Genomic DNA, 23,872 nt, shown 5'->3' on the forward strand with positions numbered 1-23,872 from the left:
TTTCGGTGGTCGCCGGCAGGTCTCTCCGGTCCTGGGCCCGGGCCCGAGCGGGCGCGCGGGAGCGGGGGGCGCGCAGTGGCTCCGCGCGGGGGTGCGCGCGCGCGCCTGCCTCGCCTCCTTCAGCAGCTCCGGTTGCTACGTGATCTCTTTGTCAATGAGGCGCCGCTCTGAGCTGCAGTAACACTTGCGGCCCGGGAGCCTCCGGATCCTCAGAGAGCTAGCGAGCGAGTGAACGACTGGAGCTGGGCGGAGAGGCAGCAGCCGGCGGCGGGAGGGAGGGTCCCGAGCGCCCCGCGGCCGCCAGCCTCCGCTCCTCTCAGCCTCGGCCCCTCTGTCTGCAGGAACGAGCCCGGGAGAGGGGACCCCGGGCGACGCCTGTCCCACCCTCGCTGCCCCGGGCGCGCCGACGCTCCGCGACAGGCACCGTGGGAACCCGGTCCGCGCCCGCCGCGGCTCCATGCGGCCCCAGCCCCTGCGCGGGTGAAGCGGCGGCTGCCCGGAGCCCGCCACGGGCGCGGGAGGACGAGAGAGCAAGTCGCGCCGCCCGGCGCACCCTCCCCCGGCGCCCGGGCCATGGCCGGAGATGCCCGGTGAGGACCGGGGCGCCGAGGGCTGGGCTGCCCGTCACGGTGCTGAGCGAGGCAGCGGCCTGGATGTGTGAAGCGTCTCCATGGCTCGGCAGGAGGCGAAGCCCCAAGGCCCGAGGGAAGCTGATCCCGCGGCGCCGGGGCGCCGGGGCCGGCCTGGAGAGCGCGGCTTCTTTGGGGCCGGCTTCGGAGCCGCGCGCTGCCCGGGCGTGAGAGACCCCGGGCTGGCGCGGGCTTCCTGGGCCGGCGCGTCCGAGGCTGCGCCGCCGCTGCCGCCGCTGCTGCTGGGACTCCTGCTGCTGGCCGCTCTCCCCGAGCATTGCCGGGCCAACCCTGGTAAGCACTTGGCGGCTTCTTTGCGCCCGCGGAGGCTCTGGAGGAGAGGGGCTGCCCGTCGGGGCCAGCACCTGGCGAGGTGGCGGTGGGTGGAGAGGTCTTTGCTGTACCGGAGCTGAGTTTCTTTTGCCCTTTGCTGCTGCAACAGCAGGCAAACTGTCAGAAATGTGTCTCCCGGGAAGGCACCGTTAAGCAGGGAAGAAAAAAGAAGTGCATTCGCATGTTTTTTTCTAGACAAGTAGCAGATCCTTCCTAGTGGTCCCGCAGGCACGCTTCACTTAGAGGCATGGTGTGTTTAGGTCACCTTTAATAGCGACTTGTTTTAGTAGAACGCATTTCAAGGTGGGGACGCCCATTATGTTTTGGGCTCCCTGTTGGGTGTCCACTGTGTCTCAACTGCGTGAAATGGCCAGAGAGTTTTAGCCAAATCTCATGTAGGCGTCCCAGATAGCGTTTTTCTCTCTGTGTTGACAGCAGACCCCTTTTCTTTTGGGGCAGAGGTACCTAAAATAATTGCTTGCACCTTGCAAAGGGATGCAGACACTGATCAAGTGTACAGACCACTGTTCGCAGGAGCTTAGATAAAAATAACCACGCTTGACTCTTAGAATCCTAAGAATTCTCAGGAAATAGATTTCTGTAATTCCTTGGACGATTTTGAGCAATCTGTTGAAACTATTTGGGGGGATTATTCTGCTGATGTGTTGCAAAATTTACACTGTGCAGTGAGCAATTGCCTTTGAAATAAGAATGATCACTACAGCGCTTGTAAAGGACAGGCTTTGGTGTTTGTGATGAAATTCGGGGCTCTTGGTACATTTTGTTTATCAAGGAATATGGCTCTTATTCAATTAATACAATCTTGTAGTTTTGTGGATTTAAGCAGGGATTAATGAGGACAGTTTCTTTCCTTGAGTGCCCCCTCCCCCAAATTAGATTAAAATTCCTTAATTATGAAGGAGCTCACGCTACTTTATATAAGAGGGTTTCAGGTTGAATATTTCTTTTCTTCATCAGCTTAGTTCAAAGCAAATTTTCCTTCGATTGACTCAGCAGCACTGATAGGAGGTGTCTGTGTACACAAGTTACTGTCCAGGAATTTTCTATTGTGATTATAGTGATTATGAAGTTCCATAATCTTTGAATGTGTGCCTGAGAGCGGAGAACAGCCGCTAAAGATTTTTTTAGTCCTCAATTTTCTTGCCTTTACCAGTTATATATATTTGGCAGCATGATTAAAAGGTAAGTCCCAAATATGACACACGTCAAGGCTTAAATACTCATTTGCTCAGAAACACACATAGAGTTTTTGCTTTAAAATGGGTCAGATTCTTGATGGCTTTGTAAACTGTTTATGAGATATTAACTTTTGGATAATGTTCAGTTGGGTGCAAATACTGAACCACCTGCAATATGTGACATTTGAGTTTCATATATTGTTCTTAATTGAGCCTGATGGCAAATAATTTCCTCTGATCAGTTTTGAATATTTGATCTCCCTTTCGACCTTTGTACGCTGACCCTTCTGAACCTCCATGGTTTTGCTTGGCTCCTTTTTCAGAGTGCTAGAGAGCTTCACTTAGGGGACTTCTGATCTATATCTTTCGGTTTTAGCCCTGGTGTCCTTTTTCTCTCTTAGTGTGGTCTGCACAGGGATACAGAACTTGGAAAGCTGCTTTGATTAAAATGATAGTCAAAATCATTAAAGGTGATTTTGCTTCCCTTTTCATTGGAGTGACTTGTTGCTTCCTTTGTGTGTTTTGGGTGCCCTTTCTGCTGTTACCCTTGATGACCAGTTCCCGATGGTCCAGCTCATCCTGTGCATCCACTGTCTACATACAGCTAGCCTCCATGGTTTCTTGTGGGTTTGCCATTGATCCAGTTTCATGACTTGTTTCTCCCTCCATGGAAGAGTTAAAACAATGGGCTCCCTATCTTGCCTCCTACCTGCTTTCATTTATTCTCTGGTTTCCACTGAAGGCAGCTTCAACCTAGGGTGAGTAACTCCTGGGCCTAAAGGAGGGTGTCCCGAGTGGTTTGTGTGAGGAACCAGTGTCAGGAACGAGGCAGGCAGAAGATTGAATAACGCTTTTCTGGAACCTCTGACTTCCAACCAACAGCCTGGTTTTGAACTTTCCCTGAGGGGTGGCTTCGGTTTGGGGCTGCCACTTACTGCAGAATGTGTCTGATGCCAAGTTGCATTAGAAGCTGAAACTTTGAATATCACAGTCCTATTAGAAGTGCTGGCTTGCTACGGTCAGGCTATTTGCATGGTTGCTGTTCACGGTTTTCTAAACCAGGCTAAGCCAGACGTTTACCTTGGTTAAAAAATACATAAAAATAGATTTATTTCTGGAAAAAGCTGTAACAGTAGTTCAGAACCTTTGTGTCCTGGAGCCCCTGCAGTGTGTTCTCAGCCTGCCTCCACCCACCCCACTCCAACCTCTTTTGATTTCCTGAGAAATCAGAGTTCCTTCTCTTTCTCACATAAAGGAAAGAAAGGCTGCTGTCTGCAGTGTCTTTCTTCAGACTTCTCCTAACTTCCGTCTCCATGGAACCCTTGCTTCCAGTCAGTAACGTCTATCATGGATATGAAAAATTGGTATGGGAAAGGTCTTTGTAGCAGTGAGCTCTGACACCGCCTATTCTCTCCTGCCATCCTGGGCCCCAGGTGAAATGGCAAAGTTCAGTCACAGCCTTCTACGGATTTTCATTTCCGTTCATGTCAGCAAACATTTATTAAATGCCTCTTACATGCAGACAGAGTGTTTATCCCTTTATGGGCATCTACTCCATGTGACTTTGACCTCTCTGGGGCTCAGTTCTCACATCTGTAAAATGGGAATAATAGACTGTTGTGAAGACTGAGTCAATACATCTCAAAGGCTTTAAACAGTCCGCTCTTGGTACCTAGTAAGTGCTCAGTAAACTCTGGCTGTTCCTATAAAATGACAGAAATTGACCAAGCATTTATTCTGTGCAGGCACTGTGCTGGGGCAGGGGATACAGAGGTGAATAAGGATAAGGCAATTTGTAAAGCCCCTCATGAAGAGGGTGATATGCACCCCTGAATTCTGATGCTGCGTGATCAGGGCTAATAAAATGTGGGTGTAGTTATTTCTGGGAGAGCAGGGACTTTGAAGGAAGGGTAGGATTTGGCAGGGTTGATGCTTCAAGCAGAGGAAGCAGTGAAGGTTTTTTTGTGGCTAGACCACAGGTGCTGAAAGGAACAGTACCCAGGACGCTCTCGCTGCCCAGGGCTTCTCCAGGACCTCCTCATGGGGGTGTTCCACCCTCTCAGCCCTCCTCTGAAGTGCCCTCTGCTTCTCCCATCACCTTGAAATTTCCTGATTTATCTTTGTTTTCCTATTGCCTATGACATTGCCCTGCACAGAGTAGGCACTTAATATTTTCGGCCTTCTTATATTTCTGCTCCCTCAGTGTGGCCCATTTTGTTATATGTCGGGATATTATCTCATTTAAGTAATTCACAGTAAATAGCAAATGGCTGCCTTACTCAGGGATATATTTGCATTTTGAAAGAAAGGTTTGCTGATAACAGGGAATATCTAATTTAGCACAATATGGGAGGGGGGAGGTAATTAAAAAATAATTTTATTGTGCTTTAGATGAAGTTTACAAAGCAAAATAGTTTACTATTCAAGGATTTGTACACAGAATGTTCCAAGACATTGATCACAGTCCCCTCAATGTGTCAGCACTCTCCCCGTTTCTGCTCTGGGTTCCCTGTTACCTTTCGTCCCATTTTCCTACCCCTTCCTGCCTTATCGTCTTTGCTTTTGTGTACATTTTACCCTTTTGGTCTTCTATCATTAACTGTTCTGAGGATCTTGCTCCTCTCAGGGGTTATTATTTATTTTGTAGGGCTGTCTATTGCTGAAAGGTAGTCTCTGGGAATGGCTTCAGTTCCATCTTAGCAGGGTGTCTTAGGGCCACAGTCTTGGTGGTTCCTAGGGGGGAGATAATTTTGACCTGGGATGTCTTCTATGCCCCCCTCCAACTTCCTTATACACGTTCTCAACATGGAGTCCCAGTGAAAACAGGTTCCACAGTTCATTCCTTCCTTCGTTCATTCCGTGTGTTTTGAGTGCCTCACTGTCCCAAGATTACAGAAATCAACCAAAGCAAGTTCCTACCGTCATGGCAGTTAGAAACTAGCGTGCAGTGTTTTCCAGACTTTAGTGTGCATATGAATCACTTGACTACCCTGTTAAAATGCAGATTCTGATTCAGGAGACCTGGGCTAAGGCCTGAGATTCTAACAACAAGCACCCAGGTGATGCTAATGCTGCAGGTTCATGGACCTCACTTTGAGTAGCAAGTGTCTAGGAGACTGACAATAAACAAATAAATGTGGATCAGGTAGTGATAAGTGCTATGAAGAAGGATTGGCCCTGACCACTGTGGGGAGAAGAGACTGTAGAAAGTGGAAGCAGGAAGACCAGGTAGGAGTTTAGTTTGTTGTTGAAATCCAGTCTGGAGGTGAAGATGGCTTAGATAGGGTGATAGTGGTGGAAGTAGTGAGAAGTGATTAGATTTTGGATATATGTGGAAGGTGGGGCTAATAGAGTTTTCTGTTGGATTAGAGGTGGGGCATGAGACAAAGAGATGGCTCCAAAGTTTTTGGCCCAAGCGACTGGGAAGATGGAGTTGCCATTAATTGAGATGAGGAAGGTTGCATTGTAGGCTCAGGCTTGGGGTCGGAAATTAGGACTTGGTTTGGGATACGTTAGGTTTCAAATATTTATTAATTTCCAAGTGGACATGTTATACCAGTGGAAAAACCGATCTGGAATTCTAGGAAAATATCGGGTCCAGTGATAGAAATTTGGGGACCATCAGCAGGGAACTGGATGAGAAACCTAGAGAGTGAGTACAGAGAAGAGGGAATATTTGAATAATGAGTCCTGGGATACTACAGCATTTAGAGGTTCAGGAAGAAGTGGGGACCAGCAAAGGAGACCAAGAAAAAGCAGCAGGGAGGTAGGAAGGGAAGAGAGTGTATGTGATGTCCTGGAAGGCAAGTGATGTGAGTGTTCAAGGAGGAGGGAGTGATCAGCTGGGGCAAATGCTGCCAAGAGTGGATTTAGATGGGGACTAGCAATGGACACTGGATTTGGAGATGTGGAGGGGTTTGGTGGCAGTGAGAGCAGTAGGGACAAAAGTCTGACTGCAGTGGGTTCAAGAGAAAGGTAAAAGAGAAATTAGAGGCAGTGAATAAGAAGACTGACTCTTCCCTATAAAGGGAAGCAGGGTAACAGGGCAGTGGCTGGAGGGGGAGGTGAGCCAAAAGAGGGATAAAATTACATGATGTTTGTACTTTCCCACTTTTTAACATTAAAGATGCACAAGAGTGCTTGGTTTGGTGTTTTTTTTTTCCCCCTTCTTCAGATGTAGATGGCTTATTAAATATATTTAGACTTTTTACTCTTGATGTTAATTATTAGCGCTTCATTTTTTTTCCAGAAATACTAGCAAGATGTCTTAAACCTTGACTTCCCTATCTACACCTCACCTGCCAAAGTAAAGAAGATCTCGGGAATATTAACGCCGCACTTTTCATGTTGACAAAAAATAGAAGTCAGATGTTCCCTTCCTGCTCTACCGCCTTCCCGAAAACTGTACATCACTGTGGAAACTTTAACATATAGCCGTTCTGATGACAACCAGCGAATCTCTCAGGAGCTTATTTATTTCAGGTCTTAGATTACTGGAATGTGATCTGAGAACATTCGGAATGAATGCGCACGCTTTCTTTTTCTTTTTCATTAACCTTCAAGCCTGTATTGTGGTTTTCTTTCTTTTTTTTTTTTTGCACAAACAACAACTCTACTCTTCTCCAGACAAAAATGAATAGTTGGAATGACCCTAAAACATTTTCATTGCTTGACAACATATTACAAGGGATTTCTAAATGCACAGAGGGACATTGTTCTAGGTCATAGGATGACTGCCACGGATGGTGACTCTCTTTGAGGACTTCAGGACCAAGGGAGCAGTTAGCAGTCTGGGTGTCCCAAATGTCAGTGTAGCTTGTGGAAAGGTGGCATGTTGACTCAGCAGTATCCAAGTAGCTGGCATGTTCCAGGCTCTTCGTTAGATGCTGGGGTTATATGGAGGACAAGCCAGGCCTGGCCCTCGTCCTCAAGCAGCCTGTGGTGCAGGTCAAGAAGCCATTACTCAGGTGGGTGGCATGACAGGTTGGTAAACTACCTCTGTGGTTTGGTTCAGATGGGAAGTATTGTTGTTAGTTGCTGTTGAGTTGATTCTGACTCATGGTAACCCCATGTACTACAGAGTAGAACTGCTCCATAGGGTATTCTTGGCTGTAATCATAACGGAAGCAGATCATCAGATCTTTCTTTCATGGTGCCATTGGGTGGGTTCTAACCGCCAACCTTTAGATTAGCGGTTGAGGCAAACAAGCCACCTGCAACACCTAGGAACCTTTTTGTTGATGTTAGTTGCCCTCAAGTCAGCCATGACTCATGGCGACCTTATGTATAAAAGAATGAAATGTTGCCTGGTCCTGCACAATCATCGTGATTGTTGGCATGTTTAAGTGCATCGTTGCGGCTAGTGTGACAGTCCATCTCTTTGCGAGTTTCTTGCATTTTCACTGGTCCTCTGCTTTACCAAACATGATGTCCTTTTCTAGTGATTGGTTTTTTGTGATGACATGTCCAAAATAAGCAGGCTGAAGTCTCCCCGTTCTCACTTCTGAGGAGCATTCTGGTTGTATTTCTTCTAAGACTGATTTGTTCATTCTTTTGGTGAGTCACAGTATAGTCAGTATTCTTAACCAACACCATAGTTTGACTGCATCAGCCCTTCTTTTGTCTTCCTTTTTTGTTGTTCAGCTTTCTCATGCACATGAAACGATTGAATAGACCATGGCTTGGGTCAGGCACACCTTAGTCATCAAATTGACATCTTTGCTTTTTAAAACTGTAAGGAGGTCTTTTGCTGTGGATTTGGCCAATGTAGTATGTCGTTTGATTTCTTGATTGCCGCTTCCATGGATGTTGATTGTTGATTCAAGTAGAATGAAATTGTTGGCAACGTCAAAAACATTTTTTTTTTTTTTGGATAACTTCACCTTCTTCACCATTTATCATGATGTAGTTTGTTGGTCCATTTGTAAGGATTTTTGTTTTCTTCATGTTCAGGTGTAATTCATAGAGAAAGCTAGTGTTTGACCTTCATCGGTAAGTACTTCAAGTCATCTTCATTTTTTGTAAGGATTGTAGCAAGTCAGAAAGTATCTGCCTTGTCCAAAAGGGCAGCCACTGCTAAGTTGCAGCCTGGGAGGGAATGAAGCTCAGGGTGCCATATTTCTAACTTTTCAAGAAAAACTACATCTTTATTTAAATTCTCCTGGTTTTCAAATGCCAACTACTAATTCAGGCTTTTGAAATGTCATGCAGTACAAACAGGACACATCCAGGAGACACCATTTTATTTTCTTTTTTAAAATCAAGTTTACTAAGGTTTAATTTACATACAGTAAATTTTACCCTTTTTAGTTATACTGTATGATGAGTTTTGACAGTTGTATACTGTCACGTATCAACCATCACAACCCAGATATAGAACATTTCTGTCACTCCAAAAAGTTCTCCTTTTCCCCTTTGCGGCCAGTCTTCTGCAGCCTCTGGCAACCACTGATCTATTCTCTCTCCCAATAGTTTTGCCTTTCCCAGAAGCTCATATAAATAGAATCATATAGCAAGAAACCTTTTGTGTCTGGCTTCTTTCGCTTAGCATATATTCTTAAGAATCATCCATGTTGTTGCATGTATCACTAATTCTGTCCTTTTTATTGCAGTGTGGTATCCCATTGCCCCACAGTTAATTTATTCATTTGTAAGTTGATAGACATTTGGATTGTTTCCAGTTTTTGGCGTAAAAATCTTTGTGTGGACATATGTTTTCATTTCTCTTAAACCCGCAAAACCAAACCCACTGCTGTTGAGTTGATTCTGACTCATAGCGACCCTATAGGACAGAGTAGCACTGCTCCATGGGGTTTCCAAGGAGCGCCTGGAGGATTTGAACTGACCACCTTTTGGTTAGCAGCTGTAGCTCTTAACCACTATGACACCAGGGTTTCCTTTCACTTCTCTTGGGAGTGGAATTACTAGGTTGTATGTTAGGTGTATGCTTAATTATATAAGAAACTGCCAACTATTTTCTAAAATGGCTGTACCATTTTGCATTCCCACCAGCAATGTATGAGAGTCCCATCTGCTCAGTATCTTAGCTAGCATTTGATATTGTCAGTTTTATTTTTTAATTTCAGCCATTTTAATAGTTGTTTAGTGGTATATCATTATCGTTTTAGTTTGCATTTCCCTGATTACTAATCATGCTCCACATCTTGTCATGTGCTTACTTGTCATCTACATTTCTTTTTTGGTAAAGTGTCTGTTCAAATCTTTTGCTCATTTAAAAAAAATTGGGTTGTTCGCTTTCTGTTTTGGTCATCTAGTGCTGCTATACAAAAATACCACAAGTGGTGACTTTAACAAAGAGAAGTTTATTCTCTCACAGTCCAGTAGACTAGAAGTCTGCATTTAGGGCGCCAGCTCCAGGGGAAGGCTTTTTCTCTCTGTTGGCTCTGGAGGAAGGTCCTTGTGATACATCAGTCTTCCCTTGGTCTGGGAGCATCTCAGCTCAGGAACCTCAGGTCCAAAGGATGCACTCTGCTCCCGGCGCTGTGCTCTTGGTGGTATGAGGTTCCCATGTCTCTCTGCTCTCTTCTCTTTTATATCTCAGGAGAGATTTGTTTCAGACACTATGTAAACTTGTAAATCTCATCAATATAACTGCCACTAATCCATCTCATTACATCATAGTGATAGGATTTACAACACATAGGGAAATCACATCAGATGACAAAATGGTGGGCGATCATACAATACTGGGAATCATGACCTAGCCGAGTTGACAGATATTTTTGGGAGACACAATTCAATCCATGACACTTTCTTATTTTGAGTCTTGAGCTTTATGTATATATCCTGGATATAAGTCCTTTATCAGATATATGTTTGCTGTTTTGCAGATATTTCTCCCAGTTTGTGCCTTGCCTTTTCATTTACTTAACTGTGTCTTTCAAAAAGCAGAAGCTTTCAATCTTTATGAACTCCAGTTTCTTAACTTTTTATATTATATTTGTGTTTTTTGTATTCTATCATAGAATTCTTTGCCTAACCGAGGTCACAAAGATTTTCTCTATGGTTCCTTCTAGAAGTTTTATATTTTTACTCTTAGGTCTGTGATCCATTTCATGTTAATTTTTGTATATAATGTAGTATAATAGTTGAGGTTATTGTGTTTTTTCCTTATATGGATGTTCAATTGTTTAGCATCATTTATTGAAAAGACTGTCCTTGTTCCATTGAATTACCTAGGCACTATATATATGTGGGTCTCTTTCTGGACTCTGTTCTGTTCCATTTATCTGTACTTCTCTCCTTATGCCAATACAACAGCGTCTTAATTTTCCTAACTCAGGGTTGCTTAACCTTGGCATTATTGACATTTTGGGCTGGATAATTCTTTGTAGCGGGGGCTGTCCTGTGCATTGTAGGACATTTAGCCACATTTCTGGTTTCTAACCACTATAAGGCGGTACTGCCTCCCACAAGTTATGACAATCAAACATGTCTCAAGGCATTGATAAATGTCCCCTGGAAAGCAAAGCCACCACCCCCAGTTGAGAACCACTGCTCTAGCTTTATAGCAGTTCTTGAAATCAGATGGTATGAGTCCTCTAATTTTCTATTTCTTTTTCAAAATTGATTTGGCAATTCTAGGGCTTATGCCTTTCCGTATAGGTTTTTAGAATCATCTTGTCATTCTCTACAAAGAAGAACCTGGTGGGATTTTGATTGGGATTTCATTTAATTTAGATCAATCAGGGAGGATTGACATCTTAACCATATTAAAATTTTTTTATCCCTGAGCATGAGACTGCTCTTCATTTACTTGGGTATTCTTTAATTTCTTTCACGGATGTTTTATAGTTGGCAGCATACAAATTTTGCACATATACATTTCATATTTTTCAATGTTTTGACAAATGGTAGTTTAAAAATCCTGTTAGTATACAGAAATGTGATTTTTAAAATATTAATCTTGTAACCTGTGACTCTTTGAAACTCACTTTAGTTCTAGTAGCTTTTTGTGGAATCTTCAGAATTTTTCCAAATAGACAATCATATTGTCTGTGAATCAAGACAGTTTTATTTCTTCCTTTCCAACCTGTATGTCTTTTTTTTTTTTCTTGCTTTTTTGTGTCAGCTAGGACCCCCAATATGTTATTGAATAGGAGCAGTGAGAGTGAACATCCTTGACTTTTCCCCAGTTTTAGGGAGAAGACATTCAGTCCTTCAGTAATTTTTGTATGCCTTTTTCCGTTCCCTTCTATTTCTAATTTGCTGTGAGTTTTTATAATGAATGGACGTTGAATTTTGTCAAATGTTTTCTCTGTATCTGTTGAGATGTTCATGTGGTTTATATTTTTTAGTCTGTAAAAAGGTGACGTTGGTTGATTTTAGAATGTTGAACCAAACTTGCATTCCTGGGATAAATGCCACTTGGTCATAATGTACATTCCAATTTGTATGTTGCTGGGTTTGGTTTTCTAATATTTTGTTAAAGATTTTTTTTGAGTCTATGTTCATGAGGAATATTGGTATGTAGCTTTCTTTTCTTGAAATGTTTTTGTCCTGTTCGAGCCTCATAAAATAGTACGGAAGTGTTTGCCCCTCTTTTCTGGAAATGTTTGTGTAGAAATGGTATTATTTTTCCCTTAAGGCCTCTGGTCTTGCAAATTGGGTTGAAGATTACTCAAGGATTTCTTTAGTCAAATGAAATGTATCAAGTACTTCTAGTACATCTTCACATTCTCAGGACTTACCAGGGACACATCCTGAACATTAGGACAGAGGTTTTGTCTAGGTTTAGAGAGAAAAACCTGGAATAGGGGAAATTGTGCAGGACGTGTTCAGAAGACCAAAGTCTCTGCTGGCTGGCTATTTGCTATTTATCAACTCATTTAACTTTTCAGGACCTTAGTTTTCTCGTTTGTGAATAAGAGCCTCAGCACCTCCCCTTCTTCACGCTCTCCTTGGCTGTGTGTTTATGATCCTCTAAGCTGATGTTTTGGTGGCGTTACACCAACTGCATTTCTTACCTCTTCCTACATTAACAACAAGACCAGTCAAGGACCAGAAAACTCTGATCTGGAAAAAAGGAAGTGTTTCCCCATATTGTGCTATTATGAGCGCAATTTGAAGCGTAGCTAATTTTAAATCTCCATTGGCTTTTAAGAAATTATACATACTCTAGTAAATTCAAAAAATACACAGGTGTATGCAGTATAATGCAGAAGGTCCTGTTGGCCCCATTGCAACTCCCTAGAGTAGTGCTGTCAAGTGTGATGGGTCCTTCCAGATCTTTTTCATACATATATCCATACATAGTGTGTATTCTATATCCATACATAGTGTGAAACCTGTGAGAGCCAGAATTCGAGTGATTGCCTTATGTCTTCTGAGTCTCACAAGTTTTCTACCTTTGACCATGCAGACTTACCACTTTTCTATTGCTTGTTTTAGTGGAAAATATTTGAGTTTTCCTTCTCTGACAGGTTTTTGTCTTACACACGTTCCAGTTTTTGGAGGTTTTATTATGTGTATATGTATTTGCTATTCTCTCTCTCTCTATATATTTACTATTATACTCATTATCTCTTAAAATCAAATCAAGTGATGATATATGTATTTGCTATATATATTTTACTATATAAGTTTACTATATATAAATATACACTATATAATATATATGTATTATATATAATATATACTATAGTTTTACCATATAAATATATAAATTTATATTTGCTATTTACTAAATTAAAAAAATAGTAAATATAGATATAGTAAATATACATATATATATCACCACTTGATTTGTTTTTAAGAGATAAAGAGTGTAATGTTTAGTACCTTGCTTTTTTCACTGAACTCTGTATTGTGGCCCTTTTTCCACGCTAAGTTTTGTTATAAGACAATTCGAACGTCACCCTGAAACATGGAAAAGCCTTTACTGTAAAAGAAAACAGTTTTAAGAGCAGGTCAGATTCAAACCTAGAGAGTTAAAAAATCTTCTTAGTCTATTTTTCCCATTTCCCTCACCACCTTGGCCTCCTTCCTTTGAAAATACTTCCACAAATGTTTAAGGAAAATCTTGGACCTTTTTAAACACCAAATAGGATGGGGATAAACACTGTGTTTAAACCAGCTAATGTAGATGTAAATAAGGCCAAGTAGCTGCCTTGAGTATTTAGCCCAAGGTCATTGCTGCACCTGCTGTCCGCCCACTCAGGCAAGACTTTGCCTAATGCATCCTGACCACAAGAGGGGAGTTTGATTTTGATTTATATATGTTAAATCTATTCTTAGCCTGAAATAAAGTCTCCTGATGTCAGAAACACAAAATGGCTTTGGTGTTTATGCAGCACTAGTAAATAGAAAGGCCTAGAATGTTTCTGACTTTACTTTTTCAATGTAAAATATAAAATGAAGTACCTGGATTGGAACTAGGTCACCAGCACCTACCTCACTTCGTCTGTTCCCGGTAATGAATGCTGCTTCTCTGTCGCTTGTCTTTTTGTTTACCAAATGTCAACAGCGAACCAAGAAAGGCTGAAGAAAAATGTAAAGTCTGAGAAGCAAATGTGTTGAAATTAATAGTGCAGCTTATAAGTTCTTGTTGAAAAGAGCTGAGCGAAAATATCTCTAGAGCATACATATTTCATTATCAAATAATGAGTCTTTGTTTTGAGAAGAATAGAAGGATTTGGATTATGAGCTTAATTTTGCATATAATTAAACTGGATGAAAAGTGTAGTCAAGAATCAGCACCACAGAACCTTTCTTAGACAGTTTCTTGTTATTATCTTATTAATACTGGAGATGAACATGAATCATCCTGGTGAATCCTACTGAATGTAAACTTTTTCTTCAATAGAATGGGGAATGATTTCTCATCTCTGGTCCAGCAATAAAAATGATACTATATGAACAGTGTCTTTCTGTTCCTATGGCTAAATGTAGGGCAGTGGTGGTTCAGTGGTAGATCCAAGTTTGAGTCCTGACCCGGGGACCTCATGCGTAACCACCACCTGTCAGTGGAGATTTTCATGTTGCTATGATGCTGAACAGGTCTCAGTGGAGCCTCCAGACTAGGAATACAGACTAAGACAGTCTAAACAAGCAGACTGGGAAGAAAGGCCTGGTGATCTACTTGTAAAAAATTAGCCAGCAGAAGCCCTGTGTATCACAGCATTCCCATCCTATTGGATTGCCATGAGTCGGATGGCAGTTAGCAGCAACGCGGCTAATGTAATAATATTTTTAGTTTTCCCTACAGGAGTAACAGTCCCTAGAGCTTGGTACAGTACTTCACGAGTTGTTGAGGCTTTTACTTTCTTTGTATTTGAATCTCTCACATCACTCCTAAGAGAGGGTTGAGGAAGATACTTGCTGAGGGTCACACAGTGGTCCAGGGATTTTTACATTATTCTGTGATTCAGGAAACAGATTACTTAGAGGCTACACTTATACCTTAGCTACACAATTAAAGCCAGCTAAAGTATGGTGCCCCTGGTCACACAGGGGAAATCTCATGAGTCATATTCAGAATAGGAATGAAGTATTTATGAGCCAGTGGGGACCACACTGTGGTTGATGGAAATAACAGCTAAATTTTTTTGAGCATTAAGTACTTGTATAGGTCATTTGATTCTCTCAACAATGCCCTGAAGTAGGTTCTATTATTGTTCCCATGTTTCAGATGAGGGGACTGAAGCACAGTAACTTAGCCGTGTCACATAGTTAAGTGTCAGTGCCAGATGTGAACTCAGAAAGTTTGATTCTGCAGCCCTCACTCTGCTCTCTGATATTGCTTTGCCATTGTGCTCATTAAGGTTATGTGTCAACTTGGCTGGGCCATGATTCTCAGTGGTTTGGCATTTATGATGCAGTTTGGTAGTTGTATAATGATTTGATCACCTCCATGATGAGATTTAATATAATGTGATCAGCTCCATGATGGACTCTGCTGTGAGTAGCCAGTCAGTTGAAGAGGAGTTTCCTTGGGGGTGTGGTCTGCATCCAGTATAGGTGGACTTTTGCTTGTGGGCTTTTGTTCTCCCTGGATCCTGCAGCTGACTCCTATTCCTTTGACCTCCAATTCTTGGGACTTCAGCTACCAGCTTACCTACGGTCTTGCCTGCTGCTCTTGGGATTTGTCCATCTTTGTAGCCTGTGAGCCAGAGCCCTGCTGTCTGACTCGCTTGTCTTGGGTTCACCAGCTCCTGCAGCTACATGAATCAGGGGAAGCCTCCACCCTGACTCATGGACTTGAAACGTTGCAGTCTCCACAGCTGTGTGAGCTATTTCCTTGATATAAATCTCTTTCTCTCTCTATGTACTCATACACTTCACGGGTTTTACTTTCCTGGAGAACCCAGCCTAAGACAGCCAAACAATAAGAGACTGAGTTTACTTGCTTTATGTCTCATGGGCCCAGTGGCCTCTAGCCTCTCCCTCTTCCTCCCTGCTTGGTCCATTTTTCTGCCTCTTTCTGCAGATTAGCTTTCTCTGCTTACCTGTAGCTTCTTGGCTCCTGATAACTAAACCTTGCATGGGGCTTTTGCTTGTTGTGGTGTTTACTTCAGCCAGAGTTAGCAAGATTTGCAGTTTAAGCACTCACCATCCAGTCTGTCCCTGTTCCACATTCCCAGGAGGGAGAATCAGGCTGGCCAACAGGGTCAGAGATCTACTCCTCACCCAACCAGCAGAGGCCAGAGGAGAAGGGGCTGTTGTTAGGTGCTGTCAAGTTGGTTCTGACTCATTGCGACCCTATGTGCAACAGAACGAAACACCACCTGGTCCTGCGCCATCCTCATAATCGTTGTTATGCTTGAGCCCATTATTGCAGCCACTGTGTCAGGAGAAGGGGGATATGGTACAAAAATGGCTTCCTAGACTCACCACTTCAGTCATGGCTTTTGGTAGAGGGCAGTTTTAAATAAGATGGTGTGAGTGGGGCAAGATTCGCAAAATTTGTGTCCTCCCTCATGTGCTGGGTAAGCTGGCTCTATGAAAGACAGTGATGACAAATGGCCTGATTTGTAATGTTGGGCAATTTCTGTGGTGTAAATACTCCCACTATGGCTGACTTCAGGCTACCCATGTGACAACTGAGTTGGGAAGAGATGCTCAGCTCTGGTATGACCTGGCTCCAGCACACCTCTCCTCCTGTCCATACATGGTCCGAGGCTGGATGTGAGACAGTTTACACAATAAGTGCAGGATACCTCTGAGGAGTTCAAAGTCTAGGCTAATAGGGTTTATAATTACACAAACAGAAACAAGATTTCAAGGTAGAGAGAATAAAAGTTAGATTTGTCATGCGCAGCCTAAAGTATCTTGAAGTATATGGTCTCAAGTATGCTTTCTAAAAAAAATTATGATTTCCTTTGACTTTAATATCTAACTTGTGACATATAGTTAACCCTTTCATTGATTTTAAGATGTCAGACTTCATTTTATTGGATGAGTATTGTTTTTTTTCTGGCACCGTAAGATGTAATTTTTCCTTGTTTCCAGATGTCACCATCTACTTCTCATTTGATGTTGTCATGTATGGACTCCTTTCTTCCACCTTCGAAACCTAGAGATGCAAAGTCCGTGTGGTGGCCTATTAGACATTTTTCAGTCACATACACACTAATACTCTTGATTGGTGGCTTTTATTTATGATCCTAAGGCCACCTCTCAGTTCATGTGATTATGCTAAAAGCAAAGGCAATCTCATGACTACCACCTCCGACCAAGTATCAGAGGCTTTCACAAATCTCAAGGCCTGTCTGCTTGGCTCTTTTCCTTGCACAGCTGGGAAGGGGACTGGGAGTCTTGGTTTCAATGTGCTCTTTAGAACTCTGCCGACGTTCCCCATCTTTCCTCCGAATGCGGCTTTGTTGCTAACCCTGGCCAGCTCTCAGAAAGCATGGCGTTGGCTGCTGGGAGCTAGAGGGAGCTAGAGTGAGGAAGTGTCAACAGTGTAGCTCTATTACTGTCCTTCCACATGGAGCTCCAAGTGTCCTACTGATGGAAGGTCAGCGTCTTTACCTATAAAAATAGCACAATTAATTTATTCCTTTAATTTCCTGTGGGATGTAACAAGAAAAAAAGATGACAAGATTTTTTTTCCTGTTTTATTGAAGATTTGTCCTAGTCTGTAGGACCCCTGGTAGCACAGTGGTTAAGTGCTCGGCTGCTAACAGAAAGGTCGGTGGCTCGAACCTACCAGCCGCTCTGCAGGGGAAAGATGTGGCAGCCCACTTCTGTAAAAATTTACAGCCTTGGAAACCCTAGAGGGCAGTTCTACTGTGTTTCAACATTGACTCTGTGGCAATGGGTTTTTGGTTTTTCCTAGTTTGTAGATTTGTTGAGTTTGGAATAAGAGAACTAACATTGATGAAACAGCTACTATTGTGTTAGTCGCTGGATCAAGGGTTTTATTTTATTTAATCCTCACGATAACACTGAGATACTTCTTGCCCATTTTGCCTGGAGGAAGCTATGATTGAGAGAACATTTAAGAAACTGACTTGCCTAAGGGCTCATTGTTTGTAAGTGATGGAGCTGGTATTTAAAACCAGACTACAATATGAGTATATATTTCAGCTACACCAGGCAGTCTTTCCTTCTTCGAACATTTTATTATTAAATTTTCAAATAGATAGAGGAGTTAAAAGAACTGTACATTGAATGCCCAATTACCCACCACCTAGATGGTACCATTAGTGTTTTGACTGTATTTGCTTTAACATATATCTGTCTCTCTATACATCATGAATCCATCTAATTTTTTGATGTTTTCACAGTAAATTGCAGATATTAGTACACTGATGAGAGAGAAAGAGAGGGACACACACAGGGAGAACAGCATGTGATGACAGAGGCAGAGATTGGAGTGATGTGTCTACAAGCTAAGAACACCAAGGGTTGCCAACAACACCAGAAGTTAGGAGACAGGCATGGAACAGATTTCCCCTCAGAGCCTGAGGAAGGAATCAACACTACTGACAGCCAGGTTTTGAACTTCTAGTTTCGGAACTTTGAGAAATATTTTGTTTTAAGCCATCTAGTTTGTGGGACTTTGTTGTGGAAGCCCTAGGGAACTTACTCATACAAATAATTTATATGGTTACCAACAGAGGTGAGTGCTATGAATGGGAAGTCCAGGGTGGTGGAGGAGGGCGAAGAAGAGGACTTGGTGAGTGAGGAGGAGGATGGCCAGGGAAGGTTTTCCTGAGGAAGTGACATTTGAACCATCAGAAGGATGAGTAGGAGATAACCAGACAGAGAGTGAAGAGAGAGATTTGGGGAAAAGGGAAAAAAGGGCTCTGTCCTCTGCTGTGGGAAGGAGTGTGGTTCATTCCTGAAACCAAGAGGAGGCCCGTGTGAATCATGGGCAGGGATCGAGGGGGGAGTGAGTAGTAGACTAGGCAGGACAAGTAGCAGGACCAGATCATACAGGAGACAGGCTAGCCTTTGTCTGAAGAGCAATGAGAAGCTATTGCATGGTTTTAAGTAGAAGAGTGGCCTTGCCATTCAATAATCCAACCAGTTTAGTTAGATGAAGAGGAGACATGGACAGTATGTTATGAAATCATAGCTAAAAGTAAAATACCATCAGCATGAAACTTCCAGATCTTAGGAGAACTCTGTTTGCATTATGAATCCTACACAGATCTTTAGATTCCTCATAGGATTTTTTTCCTTCACCTCTCCGCATTCCTGGGCAATAATAGTTGCTAAATAAAGTATTCTTGAACCTTCAGCTCTAGCCCTGGTCTGTCCTCATATCTCAGGGAAGCCGTACTCACTGCCTCCATTTTATTGTCTCTTTCACTCCTTAACTAACTCCCTTCCCCTTCCACCACCCACTCTTCCATGGAAAGGGTTCATGCTAAAGTCACCACTGACTCCCTGATTGCCTAGCTCTGGGCAGTTTCTGCCTGATCTCCTCTTATCATCCAAGCTCATGGATTTCAAACCACCTATGTAAAATGATGCAAAAAACTCTTGTCTCTCTCCTGACAAGACCTGTATGCCCAATATTATATGCCTTTTGCTTATTGGACATCTCCACCCAAATATTCCATAGCCTCTGACCGCTATGAATCAGAATTGACTTGATAGCAGTGGGTTTGATTTTTGGTACTGACAACTCAATACTTCTTTAAAATGAACTCATTTCCTCTCTAGTCTTGCTCTTCATTCTGTATTTCCTCTTTTAATGAGTGTGACACCACACATTTGTTGGAGCCAGAAATCTGAGAATCATTCTAGACCCCTTTTCCTCCTTCCCTTCACCTGGTTCGTTATTGTCTTGCTGCTTGTATTTCTGAAAACACTCATAATTTTTTCCTCTTGGAGCCCTGGTGGCATAGTGGCTAAGAGCTACAGTTGCTAACGAAAAGGCTGGCAGTTTGAATCCACCAACTGCTCATTGGAAACCCTATGGGGAAGTTCTACTGAGTGCTATAGGGTTGCTATGAGTTGGAATCCACTCGACGGCAACAGTTTTGTTTTTTTTGTTTTCACCTCTCTGGAGCCGTATTTCAGACCTCCCTTCTTCTGGTCTATGTTCTTGCCAAAGCCATGCCTCCTAACTGGCCTCTTTGCCTCTAGTCTTGGCCTTCTTCAAACCTGTCTCATTCTGCAACCGGAGATTTTTAGAAAACACAAATCTGCCTAAACCCTTCAGTGGTTCCTCATAAGTCAGGCCAACGTCCTGGCTTAGCAGCCTGGATCCTTAATGAGCCACCTCCAACTAATACCTGATACTACAGCCAGACTTGCAGTTCCCCAGAAGCCCTTTCATGCTCTTTTACCTTCTCACATTTTATTACTTCTTCCTGGAAAGCTCTTCCCAGTCCTGTCTGCTTGGCTAGCATCTAGATTTCCTTCCAGACTCAGTTCAAGTAGTACCTCCTTCAGTTCACTTTCCCTGCCACCCATAGGAGTTAGATGCCATCCTCTCTGCTCTCACCCTCTGTACCATCATAATGGTCTACTGTTCTGTCTCCTCCACTCCATAGAGCAGTAGTTCTCCAAAGATAATCCCAGGTACAGTGGGGTCCTGGAACCCTTTTACAACAGTGATTAATGTGTAAAAATTATTTTCTTTCTAACTGAGGACACATGCTGTTGTCACAGCCGCGTCTGTTAGAAAAAACAATGAGCTAAGCGGCTAGTGAGACAACTTGCTTAGAGGAAGAGGGAAGAATATATTATAAAGCCTGACAGTGCTGTCAGGACAGGAAACAGGGCAATTAAACTGTTAAAAAATGGGATAACTGTGGAAACAGTGTAAGTTCTAGGGTATGAAAGTGTTCAGACAGTCCCAAAGGTTTGAGAGCCACTATCTGAAATGCTGGGATCACGTCTTATTTGTCTTAGCACAGGGCTCTGCACATACATGACAGGTGCAGGATAATAGTGGTGTGTATAAAGGGAGGAAAAGAATTTCCTGGTATGTTCTCATCATACCTATAAAAACCCGTTTTATTACTTATGGTTTAAAAATCTTTCTGACCTTCCTGCCAACAAATATTTATGGATGGTGTAGCAACAGTGGTGGAGCGAAGTGCTGGGATCACAAGCCAGAGGACTGACTTCTGTTCACAGATGTGTTTTCAAAAATTAAACACTTGTCAGAGAAAATTTAAAAAATCTTAAAAATCAAGAACTGTCCCATAAAAATCAGGATTTCCAGCTTCTCTTGAAATAATCAGAAGATTGACCACCCTGGTCCCACGTTCCTGCATGGCAAAGATCAGCTGTTCCTGAGTAGTGGCGCCTCCTTTAGATGAGGCATCTCCCACAGCCACCACCGGTTCCACTTCACCACATATTGAGTAAGTTGGGCCAATGGTGATAACAAACAAATCCCCAAATATATAATGCACCCAAAGCCGCCATAGCATTTTATTTTTCACTCACATAATGACCAAAATGAGTATTCCTGATAAGTTCTCTTCCAAGCAGTGATTCAGGGACCCAGACTTCTTCCATCTTGTGGTTCCTCCATCTTCAATGTGTGGCTTCCAGGGCCATTGTGCTTGTTTGCATCCAGCAGGTGGAAGGTGAAAGACAATGGGGCATTCTGCTCACATTCCATGGGTTAGGGCTCAGCCACGTGGCCACACCCATGTACAGAGGGAGACTGGGAAATGTAATCCAACACTTAATCTAACAGATAAAAGAGGAACTGAGTTTGATGAAAGCCAGCTAGGATGTAACTCAGTGCGTTTATTTTATCTGCCTGGCCCCTTCAGGTATTTCAGTTTGCAATCCCTTGTTTAACATCAACAGGCTTTAGAGACAAACTTAGGTTCAAATCACTAGAATGCCCTTTTGAGCAGAGCAGGGACTTAACCTGTTTTATTCATTACTGTACACTCAGTGCCTAGAAAAGGCCTGACACCCAGTAGGTTGCAGTAAATCTCTGTGATCGTATGAATGATTCCCACTTTTGCTCCTGGGCAATATAATAATAGCTAACATCTTCTTATTGCTGGTTATGTACTTAATTCTGTTAGTAGGCTGGGAGGACATTGGTTGTTGTTGTTGGGTGCTGTCGAGTCTGTTCCGACTCAGCGACCCTGTGTACAACAGAATGAAACACTGCCTGGTCCTATGCCATTCTCGCAATTGCTGCTATGCTTGAGCCCATTGTTGTGGCCACTGTGTCAGTCCATATCATTAAAGGCCTTCCTCTTTTTTGGATAACTCTCTACCAACCATGACGTCCTTCTCCAGAGACTGGTCCTTCCTGATAACATGTCCAAAGTATGTGAGACATAGTCTCACCATCCTTGCTTCTAATAAGCATTCTTTTTTTTTAGATAATTGTTTACAGAACAAACTAGCTCCTCATTAAGCATTTAGTACACGCATTGTCTTGTGACATTGGTTACCAACCCCATGACATGTCAACACTCCTTTTCTCAATCTTGGGTTTCCTATTACTGGCTTTCCTGCCTTCTATTCCTTGCCCCTGGGCTGGTGTGCCCCTTTAGTCTCCTTTTGTAGCTTCTAAGGAGCACTCTGGCTGTACTTCTTCCAAGACAGATCTGTTCGTTCTTTTGGCAGTTCCCGGTATATTCAGTATTTTTCACCAACACCACAATTCAAAGGCATCAGTTCTTCAGTCTGCCTTTTTCTTGTCCAGCTTTCACACGTTTGTGAGGTGATTGAAAACACCATGGCTTGGGTCCGGAGCACCTTAGTCTTCAGAGCGACATCTTTGCTTTTTAACAGTTTAACAAGGTCTTTTGCAGCAGATTTGCCCAATGCAATGCATCGTTTGATTTCTTGACTGCTGCTTTCATGAGTGTTGATTGTGGATCCAAGTAAAATGAAATGGTTGACGACTTCAGTCTTTTTTCTGTTTGTCCTGATGTTGCTTATTGGTCCAGTTGTGAGAATTTCTGTTTTCTTTATGTTGAGGTGTAATCCATACTGAAGGCTGTGGTCTTTGATCTTCAGTAAGTGCTTCAAGTCTTCACTTTCAGCGAGCAGGAGTGTGTCATCTGTGTAACGCAAGTTGTTAATAAGTCTTCCTGCAATAATATGCCACGTTCTTCTTCATATAGTCCGGCTTTTCGAATTATTTGCTCATCATACAGATTGAGTAAGTATGGTGAAAGTTTACAACCCTGATGCACGTGGTTCTTGACTTTAAACCATGCAGTATCCCCTTGTTCTGTTCGAACAATTGCCTTTTGGTCTGTGTACAGATTCCTCATAAACACAATTAAGTGTTCTGGAATTTCCGTTCTTTGAAATGTTATCCATAATTTGTTACGATCCACATAGTTGAATGCTTTTGCATAGTCAATAAAACACAGGTAAACATCTTTCTGGTGTTCTCTGCTTTCAGCCAGGATCCATCTGACATCAGCAATGATATCTCTTGTTCTATGTCCTATTCTGAATCTGGCCTGAATTTCTGGCAGTTCCCTGTTGACGTGCTGCTTCAACTGCTTTTGATAGCTCAGGAAAAAGGTGCTAAGATTTGGATGTGATGTTGGCCACAGGATTAGAAAGAATAAATGTGAAAATTGTTTTCTTTTTTTTCATCTACTCCACTTGCAGTAGTTTTCTGGAGTGCCCTTTCATCTATCTATTAATAAGAAAATGTAATATATTTTCTCACTGGATGATTGCTAGGGTAAAAACCACTGTTTTAAACCACTGTAGTTTTGGTAGACAAATGGTTGTTACTTTGAGGTGAGATTTTCATTCCTGTGTGTAACAAATTCCAATTACATTGAACTCAGTTGTACTTCAAGTGGATCATGATCTGCTGTTTTCTGTTTGTCAAAAAAGTTAGTGTCACCTTTCAAAGTCACCTTGATGTCTTTTAGCAGTACACAAGACAAAGGGCAGAAGGTCTGATGGTTTTCGTACAGCTGAATGACTGATTGTGGCATATTCGAAATGATTTTGGTATTTAGTGTGGTTACTCTCTGATTTATTTAAGGGAGGTTTGAGGCTAACTGGAAGGAATTGATTGCATTCCTCTCCCTATAGGAATAAAAATAAAAGCCTTCGTATTTTGTTATCCCCAGCACTGCACCTTTGCTGGTTTTTATGGGGCCAAACAGCCTGAAGACCTCACCTAGAGCAATTACAAGTGGTAGCACCAGTGTTCTGGGCAGCAGCAAGTGTAATTACCTTTACATGAAGTATATCCTATTACATGACCATCAGGCCGTTGGAAATCTACCTTTTCACTTATAGAAGGAGGCTGCCGATGTTGCAGCAGCTTAG

The 23,872-nt window shown here is 42.6% G+C and overlaps 1 protein-coding gene across 2 annotated transcripts in view; it reads left to right on the forward strand.

Moving 5' to 3' along the window:
- The first annotated feature begins 590 nt into the window (after positions 1 to 590).
- KIAA1549L (KIAA1549 like) overlaps positions 591 to 23,872 on the forward strand; it is a 326,239-nt gene continuing 302,957 nt past the window's right edge. For both annotated transcript variants that reach the window (XM_049890866.1, XM_049890867.1), the window contains exon 1: positions 591 to 923. In XM_049890866.1, the coding sequence (XP_049746823.1) occupies positions 671 to 923 (253 nt within the window). In that variant the 5' untranslated portion in view covers positions 591 to 670. The remainder of the gene's footprint in view (positions 924 to 23,872) is intronic.

The sequence above is a fragment of the Elephas maximus genome, chromosome 7 (genome assembly GCF_024166365.1).
Source record: "Elephas maximus indicus isolate mEleMax1 chromosome 7, mEleMax1 primary haplotype, whole genome shotgun sequence".
NCBI classification, from domain to species: Eukaryota; Metazoa; Chordata; class Mammalia; order Proboscidea; family Elephantidae; genus Elephas; species Elephas maximus.